General features: G+C 35.4%; 1 protein-coding gene across 9 annotated transcripts in view; it reads left to right on the top strand.

Annotated features, from left to right (window-relative positions):
- Positions 1 to 14,029, top strand: part of Pkp4 (plakophilin 4) — a 223,946-nt gene that overhangs the window by 161,811 nt on the left and 48,106 nt on the right. For 6 of the 9 annotated variants that reach the window (XM_033756274.1, XM_019204972.2, XM_019204970.2 and 3 more), the window contains 3 exons: positions 5,567 to 5,698; positions 5,809 to 5,999; positions 8,651 to 9,206. In XM_033756274.1, the coding sequence (XP_033612165.1) occupies positions 5,567 to 5,698; positions 5,809 to 5,999; positions 8,651 to 9,206 (879 nt within the window). The remainder of the gene's footprint in view (positions 1 to 5,566; positions 5,699 to 5,808; positions 6,000 to 8,650; positions 9,207 to 14,029) is intronic. The other 3 variants (XM_033756275.1, XM_033756272.1, XM_019204971.2) reach the window with 1 other exon arrangement.

The raw sequence follows: 14,029 nt of genomic DNA, 5'->3' as shown, positions 1-14,029 counted from the left end.
TTATCTTTTATGCTAATATTTTTTCTTAGAGGCAAACTGCTACGTTTTTAATTGACTATATATATATATATATATATATATGCATTCAGATGAAATATAATAAGGACCATAATTCCAATAAATTCCCCTTCTTAGGCACAGATAAAAATTTCATTCTGCCTTGAAACATGTTCAAGTTCTATATTTATAGATACACATTTTTCTGGGAAGAAGCTAATTGATATTTGAAAATGCCCTGGAGTATATTTTTGGTGTCTTGGAAAACATGTTTGTGATTTTTCTTTAAGTAATATGTGTTCTTCAGTAAACAGATTAAAGAACTAGCATTCATATGCTATTTGCCATTTTTACTTAAATGTCTCAAGATTTCTTGATCATGTTAAATCACAATATGCCAACTGTTTAATTATAAGTCAACAGCATTAATCATGAAATGCTTATATGCCGCTCTGGTTTCTCTCTTAAATTTGGCTAGTATCTTCTTCCGTTACACATAATAGATGTTTTAAAAAACATTCATCTTAAAATAAGATTACATAAGTAACACATAACTAATAAATATGTCCCTTACCATTTTGCAATCAGGTTAATTTACACAGTAACTAGGAAATGGTTCTTCTGTTAATCTGAAATAGATTTCATGCATATACTTTTATACATGTCTGTGTGTGATTTATGAATTACAAGTTTTTGAGGAAATTAATAGTAAAATTATTTTGAAAATGCTTTTATACTTTAGTTTTATTTTTAATTTGTGGAAATTATTTCATACTATCAAAAGACTTACATAATAATATATTGGACACATGGAGCTTTAAAAGCAGAGCATCCACACAGTTGAAGCCCTTCAGAAGATCAATATATTTTTGTCTCTGCAGATACTCATTTTTTGTGGGTTCCATAATAGAAAAATGACTGAAAGTCATATTTATAGTATAGAAATAGGTTGATTTATAGTTCATATTAAATAAGTCTTTTAAAACTTTTTAACGATTCTATTTGTGCATTTATTTAAATAATAGGGCATAAAACTTTGCCCTCAACCTAGTTTCTTGGATCGTCAAATTCTATTCTCTGTACATGGGAAATTAGTAATTTACTTTTTTTTTTAATTGAGTTTATTGGTACAATCTAGATATACAATACAGTTACATTCATCATTGGGATTCTGTACCTTTACATAATAGGTCTTGATTCTCATTTTTTCCCCTTGTCCCTGCCCTCCCTTCACCCCCCCTCCCCTCCCCATTTACAAACACTTTATTTCCATTTTTTCAGTTTCTCGTATTTTTTTCCTCTCCCTTATTACCTTTCCCCCACCCGTCCCACTTTCCCTACACCTTTAGCCCTTTACTTCCTATTTCACATTATTAATTATCTCATGAGATCCTGTGTACTATTACAGTTTTCACACCAAAGAAACTATTCGGTATTTCAGTTAAAGAAATCTCTGTATGAACATTAAAAATAGGGAATCCTAAAATAAAACTAAAAAGGAAAGTAAAAGAGAAAAGGCAATGATGTAACATCAAAATAATCCTTAATTCTGGAGATGAAAATGGTCCCTGAACATATTTAAATTGCTTCTCGCTCTTATAGTCTTATCTTATTCTTTTTTCATTATTTAGAGAATACTTTATTAGTTTCTGTAATCAAACCCACGTAGATATGACCTTACATATTTAGTACGATGTGTTACCCCTGTACACATGGAAAAAAAATAAAAATAAAAATAAATTAACATTTCTAGACCAATATGGCTGTCCATTTCTGTACAATGCCAACTCAACACAGTAAATTGGGATGACTTTTTCCAAAGTTGGCAGCACCGTTAAAGTTTCCCAAAGTTCAATTTATATATATATATATATATATATATATATATATTTATATTTATATAAAAAGACTAATAATAGTATGTTATACATCGGTGGCAGCAACAGCTTTTCCAGGTTCTGCAGTCATCTGCACAAAATTATAGACATTTAGCACATTCCATTAAAAACAAAACAAAACAAAAAAACAAAGAAAAGAATAATATCCAGAAAACAGCAAAGTTGTGTTGCTGTTGTGGTACCTGGGACCATTTTTATTTTATTAGCATCTTAATCATCATCTGTAAAGAGAACATTCTAGAGCAATATCATTAAATGTAGCTCTGATAAAGCACAGTCCCTATTATGTATCATAAAGCAGGTGCAAGATATTTTACATTCATAGAGGTATGATACAGTACCGTCCTACATCAATAATACTAGTAATTTACTTTTTTGATTTCTATCTCAGTGTCCTTTTTCTGTGTTCTGTTTCCTGTAGTATTGCATTTAAAAATAAAAGAAACAGGACTAAGGATTTGGCTCAGTGGTTCCACTGCCTGCCTCGCAAGCACAAGTTCCCAAGTTCAATCCCTGGTACCAAAAAGAAAAAAAGTAAAAGAAAGAGAGTCAGGTAGTAACATTTAGTGGGTACTTTTAAGGTAATTTTTTGTCGTTTTGTCTGTTTGGGGGATACTTATTATGTTAAGTTTTATTATTAGGGTAGCCAGTGTACAGTCACATAATTCATTATTTGTGTTGGCTCTAAGATTACTTGTTTTAAATTGCTTTTCATAAAGAAGAGTTTAAATGAGCACAGTTGCTTATCACAATTGCCTTTCTGAGAAAATATTCCATTGGTTGAAAAAAACACATGCTCAGGTACAGTTTTTAGGGTGTGTCTTTTCTATTTACATAGTATCTGTGAATAGGGATCTTTCATTTTTTCTTCTTTTCTTTGTAAAGGCAGCATGCACAAACTTCTGAGGGCTTTTTGTTTCCATGGTGATACTTTTTTAGATCCTGACACCACATGCCACCTGGTGTTTGCAAACCAAACCCTCTGATGCATTGGCCCCCCAAATTTTATCTTGTATTAAAACTAAAACCACAAACTATTTCAACATGTTTGTGTTTTAAAGGCAGTACATTTTTACCTTTTTGTGAAGACTTGAAGCTCTGTCTCTCTCTGTAACTTGCTATTGTTTTCATGTTGCTTTCCCGTGTTCCCTTCCTGGACATAGGTAGACTGTTGCATGGCCCGCTCCTCCCAGCTCCTCCCAGCTATTCCAGCCATTCCAAATCCCTGGGACTCTTTGAGCCCAGCCTATTCTGTATTTTTCCTAATACTTAACAAACTCCTTCAAGAATTGCTATAGAAGAATGTTTAGAACTCTGGAAACTTGTAATAGAAAATTTACAAATACAGCAGATCACTTTCTAGTACCATCAACCCATCAGTGACTCAGATCATGTTTCAGCTTGTACCAGGGAAGTCACACAGTATCTGTAATCCTTATATTAAAATTTCAGACTTGAAAGTGAGAAAATGAAAAGATGGAAATAAAGTGTTTGTAAATGGGGAGTGGAGGAGGGGGTGAAGGGAGGGCAGGGACGGGGGAAAAAAATGAGAACCGAGACCTGTCATGTAAAGGTACAAGATCCCAATAATGAATGTAACTGTACTGTATACCTAAAATGTACCAATAAACTCAATAAAAAAAAGTCCAAAAAAATTTCAGACTTGAGAATTCAGAACTGTCACAGAACTCAACCACCTAGAAGTGTACTGTCAGAGGATATAGCAGGAGAAAGATCGTTAAAAACCTGTACTAGGAATGTCAGCATACCTTTCTAGAATCTGAAAACAAAAACCTTAGAGTGAATCTGACATCAAGTTAAAGATTTAGAATACAGTAGAATTTCCCAGGTCTCAGTGAAACCTTATATTTACCTTCTAAATCAGCCTGATAAAAAATGCCTAAAACTGATTTTGCCTTACATAGCCAAACTGTATTAGACAGTGAGATAAAGCTACAGCACAGTACAAAGCATGAATCAGTACCAACTAAAGGGAAGTCACTATTGTTACCCAGAAAGTGTTTGTTCAACAAATATTTACTGAGCATCTCCTGAGTATAGTGTGCCACCCTAAGCACTGAGGATATAACAATAAACAAACCACTGTCCTTCTTGAGACTATGTTCTAAATAGAGAAAGACTGTAAGTACTATACTGAAAGGAAATGGCTTAGATGTTGATTCTTCTATGATATTTTTCCTGCTCTCACAAACACTACATGCACACGCATACCTTTTCTCCTACTACATTCCTACAGTGTGACATGTAATACAACCCTTCAGAAGAGGGAAAGCTGGGAAGAAAGACTAATGAAGATATTGAAATCCTTAGTGTTATATGTTGAACTAAGAATGTGATGTGGATTAATTTAAAATCTTTCAAGTAAGAATAAAACAGCATTCTGGAAAAAAAAAATTTAACAACCAAAGGTTAAATTTGAGGAAAGAAAGATTTGTATTCCTTAGATAGATTTTTTTTTTTTTTTTTTTTTTTTTAGTTGTTTTTTTTTTTTTTTTTTTTTTTTTTTTTTTGGTACTGGAGATTGAACTCGGGTCCTTGCACTTGCAAGGCAGGCCACCAAACCGCTGAGCTAAATCCCCGGCCCAGATAGATAGATTTTTTTAAAAGAGAGTAGAGAAAAGAAGATACTTGAGATGAATTGGGAAAGGGCAGCATGATCTGGAACACCTAAATTTATGGGATTTAAAACCTGAGTTAGAATGAGTAAGGAGATCAGTTGAAAATAATATAGTGGAAGAGAAAGTTTTGGTTAAAGGAAACAGTGGGCAGGTTAGACTTGGCTATATTTATCTGTAAAATACTGAAGTAATGAGTAAACATATGTATGCAACTCTGAAAACTTTGTCAAATTCCACTGAATGTAGATAACATGAAATGTAATATATAAAAGCTGTCCTGCCTTCCAAGATTTAATCACCAAACTCTACAATGTGAATACTGTTGTAAGCTTTTATTTTTAAAGTTTGGTATATGGAGGACCTTTTTTAAAATACAATGGTACCTTGGTTCATGAACTTAATTTGTTGTATGATTTTGGAAAAGATTACCATGCTTGTTTTTGTGTAGGAAAGATGGCCAGTGTCATGTTTGTCACCTGATTTGGAGTTTGAAAACAAAACATTTTGCCAAATGATTCTGTTTATGAACCAAATTTGTTTCCAAACAGAAGCATTCATGAACTAAGGTATCACTCTAATTGGTCATTGTTCCCATTCTGTCTCAAAATCCTCTTGAAGGAAGATGCCTGAGATAACTTTTCCAAGGGGAAACAAGATCCATTTTCAAATTTTGATCTAATATAATGCACAAGTTAATTTTGGGTGATGTAATCAAGATATCAACATTTGTGAAATTCAGCAAAATATAATGATAATCTCAGTATGTGAAACACATTCATAGATATGGATCAAAACTACTTGCTATTGGGCCGGGGATTTAGCTCAGTGGTTTCTCCACCTGACTCGCAAGTACAGGGTCCTGAGTTTGATCCCCAGTACAAAAAAAAAAAAAAACTACCTGCTATTTAAGATGAAAATATAGAGCCTAATACCAACATATTCATGATTTAGATGATGTTGACAAATATCCGAGCCGTCTAAAACAAGATTTCATGTAATAATTATAACCTAATTAAACTTACCTATTTACAGATGTGCCAAATACTGGCGTAAGCAAACCTAGAGTTTCTGACGCTGTCCATCCCAACAACTATCTCATCAGGGCAGAGCCAGAACAAGGGATCCTCTATTCGCCAGAACAGACATCACTCCATGAAAGTGAGGGTCTGTTGTATTCATTTTTAAATATTATATTTGCTTTTAATATTTTCATTTTGAACAAGAGTTTCAGAAGTATATAATAAAGATATTTTCTGTTGGTTTCATTCCTGTAGGATCATTGGGCAACTCCAGAAGTTCAACACAAATGAATTCTTATTCCGACAGTGGATATCAAGAAGCAGGAAGTTTCCACAACAATCAGAACGTGAGCAAGACAGATATTAGACAGCAGCATTCTTTCATAGGATCAACCACTAATCATCTGGTGAGGAGTTCCAGAGCTGAAGGACAAACATTGGTTCAGGTAAGCCAAATACATCAGGATCCTTACAAAGAAATACCTCCTAGTTAAGTACTGGTAATTAGGTATTTCTTACTAAAAGTAAAGCCAGTAGGTACAATTTTTAGTTTATAGAATGGATAAAATTGCAAAATCATTTTATATTATATGAGTTAAAGTGTTATAAAAGCCTAAACTCTAAAAATAGGTTAGTTTCAATTACTAGCTCCTATTAATGAATTCTGCTAAGTTCTTAAGCACAGTAGAGTAATTCATTTGTAAACAAGGAGTGTAGCGTGAGGAGTTCTTAGAGAATATTAGAGAGCTATTAATATAATATAATATTAATATAATATTCTTAGAGAATATTGGATAGAATATTGTTCCTGAGGGTTTATGAGTTCTTAAACATACTGGAGCTAAAATACATGATAGATAGTCTGGAGAGCAGAGCACTATTTCCAAACCTGGATAAAATGGGACTTAGCCCATTCTAATCAGAAGTTTTTACCTTCTCTGGAACTGTTCTCTCAAGACACATTTCTTTTCTTTGACGAAAGTACAGATTTCCTGCTGATAGAGAATATTGTTTAGAAGCATAGTCATTCTGTTAAGGGTTTCTAGTTTGATAGGAAAAATGGTAATAATAAATTATGTATTTGTAAAATCACCTTCATCATTGCTACTTTATTTACAACCCTCTACTAGCATATGCCAGGATTAAGAGAAACTGTTAGAGTCCTGTGTAGCAGTAACCTGTCAGGATAGGTCTCTGTCCGAGTACCCTAGTGATCTTTTTGGAATTAAAAAGTAGCAAAATGACCAGAGAAGTAAGGTGAATACTCTTATTCTCATGATGAGTTCTGGATGCCTGCAGGTAAATACAACAATGGACCAGGGTTCTTAGTGCCAAAGGAAGAACATAATACAACTTGAATATTTTTGCTCATTTATTTAGGAAACTTAAGTATATCACTTTTTAAGCTAAAAAAGGAAATTTTGTGTTTCTAGCAAGCTACTTAAAGCTACACTCTCAGTCCTCAGGTTATGCATGTGCCTTTGCTATTAGGGTTACTTTAGTGGAAAAGTTTGAGATACTTTGGATGAAATGCCTATGCGAGTTCATTTGCTTAGGTGGATTTCTGTGTCAGCAGGTCTCAGGTCAGACTTTTGAACAGCAATTACTTTAATCATAGAAGTTATTCTCTTTTCCTTAGTATTGATCATGTGACCACTTTTTTATGTTTTAAACTTACATTGATTTTGTTCCTAAAGCTGAAGAATTGTTCCAAATAGGTCACTAAGACTTAATTTGCATGTAGTCTGGACAGCATAGTTTCTAGCTGTCTGATCCAAGTGACATTCCATCTGGGTAGTGTATTGTTAGCACTGTTAGCACCCAACCGTGCATTTTAGCTTTCCAGCCGATTACTAATTTTTAAATCCTCTCTTCATTGTCTTATGATTTTCCTCTTTCCTCCCCACATCTATTAATTTCCAAAAATTATTGAACTTGAGCGCACTTGAGGTCTGCGCAGGTGTTTGAGCCAGCTAAGTTGCTTGTGACACCCAAGGCAAAGCACACATCTTTTTAGCATCTGTAAGGGTGTACAAAGTGTATCTCATCCATGATGCTTCTCCTGTCACCACAGTGTGAGTGAACTGAGGCTGGGAACAACCAAGCTCCAGCAGTCACTTAGGAAATAGCTAAGCAGTCTTGCTCTGGGCTTGTCATCTGGAACCCTAATGTCTGTTTTCATTTCTCAATCTGCTTTCCTTTTTTCCATGCTGGTTCCCTCAGTCACTTCTCCTGTCCAGCTACCACTCACAATGCACAGCATCAAGAAAGGTTTTCAGGGGTCTACAGAGTCATAGTAGGTTCACTGCATTCTGGTCTTTTCCAGCTGACTAGCCCAAGACCCGACAGGGACATTGAGCCTTCCACCTACTAGCACTGACTTGGGTTGCCTTTATCACATCTCTTTAAATTCACCAGCTAAACCTAAGTGCTCCTAGATCAGAGTAGTTTTTAAAAAAGAGAGAGAAAACTGTACTTGAGCCAAAGTAATAAACAAATTTGGCTAGCACACCTGTCCAATCAAGCTGTTCTTAAATTCTCAAGGAAATACACCAGGGCAAAGCTCTGTCCAAAAGTTCATGCCACTTTGAAAGAAGAATAAGGCCAACCCATAAAGATTAACCATTTATAAATACCCCTCTAGCAACAATGAAATTGATATATTCAAAAACATTCTTTTTGTTTTACAAAAATGCATTACCTTGGCCAAACTTTGACCCACAGGGAATGACGTAAGTACATTGCTCCAGTGACCCTTCACACTCATTTAGCACTTGGAATAAAACATTTTATGTACTGCGAAAAATGCATAGGAAAGAGGATAAAGATGGGGAAAAAAAGAATATTAAATGTCTTCAAATCTGTCTTTACTGGCTAATTTTAACATTGAGATTAAACCCATAGAAAAACAAATGTAGAAGTGCACCGTGAGGAAAAATTAAGATCTAGCTTTAAAGCAGAAAGCAGAAAAGAAACTTTGATGCCTAAAATAAATAGTAAATTCACATTCTGTCATGAGCTGTATGCATTTTTTCTGTAATGACAATGAACACAAAACCCTGGATAAACCCATTCTCTTTTCTCCCCCTCTCATCAGCCATCAGTAGCCAATCGGGCCATGAGAAGAGTTAGTTCAGTTCCATCTAGAGCACAGTCTCCTTCTTATGTTATCAGCACAGGCGTGTCTCCTTCAAGGGGGTCACTGAGAGCTTCTCTGGGTAGTGGATTTGGCTCTCCGTCAGTGACCGACCCCCGACCTCTGAACCCCAGCGCATACTCCTCCACCACCTTACCTGCTCAGCGGGCAGCCTCTCCGTACTCACAGAGACCCGCCTCCCCAACAGCTGTGCGGCGGATTGGGTCCGTCACCTCCCGACAGACCTCCAATCCCAATCCCAACGGACCAACCCCTCAGTACCAAACCACCACCAGAGTGGGGTCCCCGCTGACCCTGACGGATGCACAGACTCGAGTAGCTTCCCCATCCCAAGGCCAGGTGGGGTCGTCATCTCCCAAGCGCTCAGGGATGACTGCCGTGCCACAGCATCTGGGACCTTCCCTGCAAAGGACTGTTCATGACATGGAGCAATTCGGACAGCAGCAGTATGACATTTATGAAAGGATGGTTCCACCTCGGCCAGACAGCCTGACGGGTGAGTAGGGGTGACAACATTACATAAGGCCAGGAGGGGATCCTCTCAAAACCACTGCCGAAACAAGGATCGTTTGAAAAACCTCATATTACCATCTGGAAATTTACATTGTGAACGTCATGTTAATTTTGTCTTTTAGGTTCTACTGCCTAATGCATGAAGTCACACATTTATGTTAGCAGAACTGTTGCAAGTGAATAGTCTCCCTGCCCTCAAAATATTAGGGTTTAAAATGTACCTTTTTTTACACTTCAGAAAAATTTGTCAGAATTATAAATAATTTGATTGATTTAAGATTTTTTATTCATATTTAAATTTTCTTTAGAAATACTTCAGCGATATGGACTAGAATATTAATCTCACTCCCCAGTCCCCTAGTTCCTCACCCTTGATTTTGGCATCCTGATGTAATGGGTTATGCACAGGCTCTTAGGAATTACCTTAAATGCCATTCACATTAAATGGGAAAGACACCAAATCCCTGATATTACAGCTGCCCTCTTCAGGGTTTTTTTCACAAGAAGTTTCTCTCACACTGAAAATAATTTGTTTTTAGTAAAATGAAATTTGTCTGTAGTGTTTTAAATTATATTTTAAATGTACATACAGAATCTAAAAACATCACAACTGTGCAGAAAAACTGAATGAGAAGTGGACATCTCAAGCCACTTGACCCTTTTCCGCCCACAACAGCCAGGTCTTGGATGCTTACATGCACTAGTAATCTGTGTTCTGTATGAACAGTGCACACACATTGTGTTGTGTTTTCCTTGATGCTGTTAGAATTCTGTCATGTGTTCTTTTTTTATGTTTTTATCAGTACATGTTTGCAATACAGTACATGATGATTACATTCATCTTATGGAGTAGGGACATATACTCAACATATCTCGATTCTTTTTATATCGTGTTCTTTTTGCTTTTTATGTTTGAAATTTCTGCCTCTTAATAACTGTATAGAATATACATATATGATTTATTTTCATTGCTTCCCTATTAATGAACATTTAGGTTTCTTGTCAGTGCCATATACATTCTTCTTCCTGTAAGGGTACTAAGGTAACTATAGGATTCATTTCTTAAAATGGAATTTCTACATCAAAATATATACATAACTTTACCTTGAGAAAGATTTTCGAATTGCCCTTCCAGATGATTTGATAAACTCCTCTATTTACCTATAGTTGAGTGTACCTGTCTTCTTGAGTATTTATTAGAAATGCATATTGCTCATATTTCCGTCTTTTGCCCATCTGATGGGTAAAAAGCTATACTTTGTTATTTTAAATGACCTTTATTGGATTGTGCCTGACAATGAAAATTCCATATGCTTGTCCACCATTTTATTTTATTTTGTCTAAAAACCACAGGTTTGGGTTCTCCTATTCTCTTTCTATTTTCATAATTTGGAAAAGCTTTTTTTATACTTTAAATTATCCCCTTATAATATATTTTTAACATTTATTGTTTGAATTTTTGTTTGGAGGTTTTTTGTTTATAAAATATGTAATATTTTTATAGTAAAATCTTTTTTCTTAAGTCTTCTAAGCAATGTGAAGCCTTTTTGTGATTTTTCTCATTGATGAACTTATGTTGAACTTGAATTTGAGCTGTGTCTCAGTTATTTTTCTCATGGCTAAGACAAAATACCCAAAACACAATGTTAAAAGGGAAAGAGTTTATTTGGCTCACAGTTTTATAAAGCTTTCAGTCCATAATTGGCTGGCTCCAAGGCAGGGTGGCAGGGCAGACAAATCACAGAAACAGTTTGTACCAGGAAATAGGCCGCAAACCAACAGAGTGGTGAGGAAGTAAGTCCAAGCAACCTTAGCAGCTTCTTTCTGCCCCTTTTATACTCTAGGCTACTGGGCTTAGGGTGGGTACCAAACCAATGAGTGGACTGACTGAATAATCAAAATCCTTAATCCCAGTGTCACACACTTTAGATGTAGCCACCTCTGAAAAAGCCCCACCTATGACTGCATGAGGCTTTGGGAAGGACGTCTATGTAGACACAAGCCATAGCAAGGTGAAAGAAGTTCCTAGTGGTAAAACTACTTTTTTCATTCTGCCATCAGAGAAGTGTGGTTAGTTTAGATGCTCTCTAGAATGCCTCTGAAAAATATGCAGTGATGTTATATAGGAATCATTTATGAAATTCTGCCTCCAAACGAACCTTAAAAGGTAAATAGTACTGAGGACTTCTGTATTCCCCTGTATATGTATAGGAGAGCTATGCAAAACTCCTGGCTTGCAAGGTAGTGCTGTAGAGACCCAAAGAAGGAAGCCAACACATAGATTACTGTCTCCAGGTTGAACATTTAGAGGTCTCGTCTCTAAAAACCGTATTCATATGTGTGCTTTATTTTTCAAGAAGTAACTGTAGTTTTCTAAATTTTTATAAAAGAATTCTTTGAAAGGTTCTGTGGTGGCTTTATTTCTTGTCATCTGCCAAACCATTTTTCTGATTTAGTAAATTTGTTTCTTTTTCTCTCATTTTGGAAAATGATATATCTGCCACTATATTTGCAATCATTCTTGATTTCAATGATCTGTTGTTATATTTAAAGTAGTATTTTGTCATAAACTAAGGGTCTTGTTAGTGATCATAATTTAAATGGTAATACAATGTGTATATAAATTTACTTTCTGCCGCAGAAAAATATGCCCTAGAATACTTTTTTTGGTATAATGATAGCATGTCAGAAAAAGTTTTGAAAAAAGAATCAATGTTTGAAAGACAAAATTGTCTAATGTTTTAAATAAAAATGTTGAATCACATGTAATCATCTAATATGTAGTATAGAATTGAAATTATTGGTTAAGTAATATTGTGGAGTAGGTCTTTTCCATTATTTGGAGGGAGAAATAAGATTATTAAAAATTAATCTGTAGAAATGCTTCCCAAAACTTGGTTCTAATATAGATTATAAAACATAATTGTATCCCATTTCGATGATACTAAGGTATAGTGGGCTTTCTACACATACTTCCTTTACCTAATCTAAATAATATATGTCATTTATTAAATGCTTATCTAAAGGACTGTGAGTATGTTTTAAAGGCATAAGCACATAAGTGAAAATAATATTGTTATGTTATTCAGAATGATTTTAATTTCAAGAAAGTACTACATCTCACAATTATATACCTTTTATTTTTCATTACAGATTGTCGCATACATTAAGTTCATTTTACTAGTATTCCTACAGTTAGTTAGTGTCTGTTGGTTACATTTTATATTTTGAATGTTGAAGAGCTCATTTTATTACTTTTCCCATCAAATCAAAGTAACCATTTACAGAAGTTTTCATATTACATGGGTTCTAGTAAAGAATCCTGCCACATCCTTACAGAGTGAAACTACCATTCTGAGAGTGGTGCACATGCTTTGTTCTTACTTCACATCACAGTGCACTGGTATTCAGCTGACTTTAGGAATATCTAGTCCTGGTCTTGCCTTTGCCTAAGTGTGAATGCTCTTCCCAGCCTCTCACCAAATCAAGAATGTTTGTGGCTCTATTGAATGTTAAATAGAACCTTATACTGAGAATACTGAAGACTGGACACACTCATCTGCTTTATGTCACCATTAACAAAAACAGTGCCTACATTCTTGTTCAAGATACTCATGAAGTCCATAGAGACAGAACTTATGCTCCGAGGTGGGGGAAGGAGAACAGGAGAGGGAGGGGAGGAATGGGAAAAGGGAGGAGAGGGATCTGCCGGTGAATAGCAAGCTGAAAATCTTGAAAGACAGTTTTATAATAGCAATCATAATGTCTTTGAAGTTAATCGCTGTCACAGACCCACTCTGGAGGGCTTGACCTCTCTCTAACTTGATCGTGGTGGCAGGCTCTGTGAAGTCCAAAGTTTCTCTCGTCACACATCATCGGCTCGAGAGGCCTGGTTGTGTCCAGTGCTGCGTGGGTAGTGCCGTGCACTGTGGTTGTCTCCAGCTCTCCTAGAGGCAGCTCTCTGAGGGGAGTGAGTCACATTTCCCTTCAGACTGCCACTTTCCTTGGTTTTAAAATGAGGTTTGGCTATATCCCAGTATAAGAGCATATAAACCTATGATCTTCATTTTAGCAAGTGGGCAGTCAATACTAAAAGCTACCTTGGTTCATTAGTTTCTTCCCATGTCACATTGCTGTCTAGGATAGGTAATAACCATTCACCTTAGGAGCTTTAAGTACTTTTTTAACTTTCTTGCCTCTTCGTACTGAGGAATTTGTAATCATCACTCATGTTTAGGCCCACTTGCTTTTAGTTGTGATTTGATTGACTAAACTAACAGTTTATAATTTCTCTGTTCATTTATTTGAAATCTTTCTGAAAGCAAATGACCACTGACTGACTTCAGCTATGTTTGTACTTTCTTTTGCTTATATATGGAATGCCTGGTGGGCATTCTAACCAAGTGACAAATGTTTTTAGTAAGAACAACAAATCACAAATTTCTGGATATCATAATATAGAATATTCCTTTTTAAATTAAATGTATTTTAAATACACTTTATCATGAGTTCTGTATGTATATATGTCATTGGCAATTGAATCAAAATATTTCTAATGACTTAATTTTTATGTACTACTAACTGTACTTTTCCTTTATACCAGAAAGAAGGTAAACAAGAATTTGGTACGTGGGTTCCTATGAAACCAAGTTTTGTTTGGTGTTGTGATATGTTTTGTTTTGTTTTAGACAAAGGCTCTCTATGTGTAGTCCAAGCTGGCCTCAAACTTGGAATCCATTTACCTCTGCCTCCCGAATGCTGGGATTATAATCATTCACCACAACTGGCTTTTTTTTTTTTTTTTTT

Source organism: Fukomys damarensis, unplaced genomic scaffold (genome assembly GCF_012274545.1).
Source record: "Fukomys damarensis isolate Sample0158 unplaced genomic scaffold, DMR_v1.0_HiC HiC_scaffold_26, whole genome shotgun sequence".
In the NCBI taxonomy this organism is placed as follows: Eukaryota; Metazoa; Chordata; class Mammalia; order Rodentia; family Bathyergidae; genus Fukomys; species Fukomys damarensis.
Note: the sequence above shows the minus strand (reverse complement) of the source record. Positions and strands in the feature narration are given on the sequence as shown.